Source organism: Procambarus clarkii, chromosome 18 (genome assembly GCF_040958095.1).
Source record: "Procambarus clarkii isolate CNS0578487 chromosome 18, FALCON_Pclarkii_2.0, whole genome shotgun sequence".
Taxonomy (NCBI): Eukaryota; Metazoa; Arthropoda; class Malacostraca; order Decapoda; family Cambaridae; genus Procambarus; species Procambarus clarkii.
Window position 1 is genome coordinate 32,694,060 of NC_091167.1, and position 3,109 is coordinate 32,697,168.

Below are 3,109 nucleotides of genomic sequence, written 5' to 3' on the forward strand. Positions count from 1 at the left end.
TTGATGATTTACAGGCAAATACATGAAAAAATAAGGAATCTGAAGCCTTTTTATTGGACGACCATCAGCTGGGTCCAGGAAAGGACCAGGTAAGGACCTACTTGTTTCGGCTTCAGCCGGGATTCGAACTGAAACTTATGGTTGGGAATCGAAGTCGTGTACTGTTTAACCACGGAGGTTCTCCTCTCTCTCTCTCTCTCTCTCTCTCTCTCTCTCTCTCTCTCTCTCTCTCTCTCTCTCTCTCTCTCTTTCTCTCTCTCGCTCTCTCGCTCGCTCTCTCTCTCTCTCTCTCTCTCTCTCTCGCTCTTCCTTCTCCGTCTTCACGTAATTGAAAACTTAATCACACGGCTAATCACTGTGAATTATAATGCGGGTTCAACAAGGCTGACCCCAGCAGCCTTGGGTCAGTCAGCCTGCCTCCACCCTACCACTGGGGGAGGCTGGACGCCAGCCTTCCCATCAGCCTGCCTCCGGCCTGCCTCCGGCCTGCCTCCGGCCTGCCTCCGGCCTGCCTCCGGCCTGCCTCCGGCCTGCCTCCGGCCTGCCACCGGCCTGCCTCCGGCCTGCCACCGGCCTGCCTCCGGCCTGCCTCCGGCCTGCCTCCGGCCTGCGTCCGGCCTGCCACCGGCTTGCCACCGGCCTGCGTCCGGCCTGCCATCGGCCTGCCACCGGCCTGCGTCCGGCCTGCCATCGGCCTGCCACCGGCCTGCGTCCGGCCTGCCATCGGCCTGCCACCGGCCTGCGTCCGGCCTGCCATCGGCCTGCGTCCGGCCTGCCACCGGCCTGCCACCGGTGCAGGCCGGACACACAAAGCAGGGATGGTTACGGCCAGATGACAGCTCCTGAAGGGACAGATGGTGCAGACAAGATGAAAGGGTGAGAGGGGGGATGGTGCTGGTAGTGATGGTGATAGTAGTGATGGTGCTGGTAGTGATGGTGATGGTAGTGATGATGATGGTAGTGATGGTGATGGTAGTGAAGATGATGGTAGGGAAGATGATGGTTGTGATGGTGATGGTAGTGAAGATGATGGTAGGGAAGATGATGGTAGTGATGGTGATGGTAGTGAAGATCATAGTAGTGATGGTGATGGTAGTGATGATGATGCTGCTGGTGATTGGGATTACCACTGACCTAACTACTGTGTTAGGAAGATCCGTGACAACGTCCAGGGGGTGTTATAACAAGTACCATGGAGGCAAGATTTTCTGCCCGATTCTTACTTAGGCTTTGTAGCGCTGCTTTTGAATCAGTGGAGATCACTGCACCATTAGTGTTTCATTCAAGGAATCTTAACGCCATAACAATGACAGCTCTGCTTGCGTTGAAGAGGCATAGTTCTCAATGCGATTTTTTTCTTAATTTCTGTGTTGAAAAGCATTATCCTTAATTACAGTGTATGCTGCACCAGCCCTGCCATTGACAAGATTAGATGACCCCCATCAGTGCAGATTTGAGTTAGTTCATTTCCGGCTTCTTTATAAATTTCCTCGAGATACTTGTGCCTCATTCTCTTGTGGTATCATGTTGGATTTTTCCGCTGTCATCTCATTGATGATAATCCTGCATGAGTCGTCCTCCCAGGGAGGTAACCTCTCTACAGGCAGGAGCTGAGGGGCTTGCTCAAGCAAGTTAGGGATGTAACCAGAGTTCCTTCATACAGTATCTGTTCAGACGACGACACGGACATAAATAACCGCCAACAGCGTATATCATCCCCGTGGCAGGTGACCGTGCCCTCCGCCTCCACACTCCTCTCACAAGACTAACAAACCTAAACAAACTAATGTTTAAAATATATATTTTTTATATGCACTAATTAGGCTAAAGATTAGGCCTATATCTTCCGAACGGGCACCGGCGGAATCTCACACACACATAACACGCATTTGGGCCTCGCAGCTGAGTGGACAGCGCTCGGGGGTCGTAGTCCTAAGGGCCCGGGCTCGATCCCCGGCAGAGGCAGAAACATATTGGCAGACTTTCTTTCACCCTGATGTTCCTGTTCACCTAGCAGTAAATAGGTACCTGGGAGTCAGACAGTTGCTACAGGCTGCTTCTTGTGGATGTATGTGTGTGTGTGTGTGTGCGCGCGCGCGCGTGTGTAAGAGAAATGCAGCACCCGTAGTGTAGTGGTAAGACACTCGCCTGGTGTTTTGCGAGCACTTTGTCCTGGGTTCGTATCCTGGCCGAGGAGGATTTACTGGGCATCAATCCTTAACTGTAGCCTCTGTTTACTCAACAGTAAAATCGGTACCTGGTTGTTAAACGATTTGGAGGGTCATATTCCGCGGAATATTAGGATTATGGACTTGCCCGAAACGCTACACGTGCTGGTGACTGTACAAGAATGTAAGAACTCTTGTATTATATATATATATATATATATATATATATATATATATATATATATATATATATATATATATATATATATGTATATATATATATATGTATATATATATATATATATATATATATATATATATATATATATATATATATATATATATATATATATATTGTTGAATATGACAGAAAAAGTAAGATTAATAATTCTAACACGAATCTTCTCAATATTTCTCACTCATGTTTGCGAACTTCTACATGGGTACCATCGAGCAGAGGGTCTTAGTTGACATGGACTTGAAACCCACTGCTGGTATGTTGACATTTTTATGCAGGTACCAGATGTCAGACATCTGCAGCAGCTGACGGAGGCATTTGAGCAGAATTCTGTGTTAAGTTTCCCGTACGAGATGGAGAATGATGGGAAGCTGCCCTTTCTAGATGTAACAGTCACGAAAAGGAACGAAGGCTTCCCCCACTGCAGTCTACACTAAGGAAACATAGGAATGTGCCTCAATGCCAATAGTGACTGCCCAGACAGGTACAAGAGGAGTGTTGTCAACGCTTACGTCGACTGGGCTCTCAGTCACAGCTCAGGATGGAAGAAAGTCGATGAACAACTCTGTAGAGTAAGGCAGGTCCTAGTCAACAATGGCTTCTCTAGCGATTATGTTGACGACTCATAAAAAGAAAGGTGAAACGCCATGCAACCTCTGAAGAGTCAACTATCACAACACTTGTACCCACTATCAGACTGTTT

The 3,109-nt window shown here is 48.2% G+C and overlaps 1 protein-coding gene across 1 annotated transcript; it reads right to left on the minus strand.

The window, feature by feature from the left end:
• Positions 1–424: 424 nt before the first annotated feature.
• LOC138366061 (circumsporozoite protein-like) lies at positions 425–757 on the minus strand. Its single transcript, XM_069326789.1, has one exon. It carries the CDS (start codon positions 755–757, stop codon positions 425–427), a length of 333 nt encoding a protein of 110 aa, XP_069182890.1.
• Positions 758–3,109: the final 2,352 nt, after the last annotated feature.

Coding starts and splice junctions, on each gene's coding strand:
- LOC138366061 (XM_069326789.1), bottom strand. CDS start 757: ATGGCAGGCCGGACGCAGGCCGGTGGCAGGCCGATGGCAGGCCGGACG.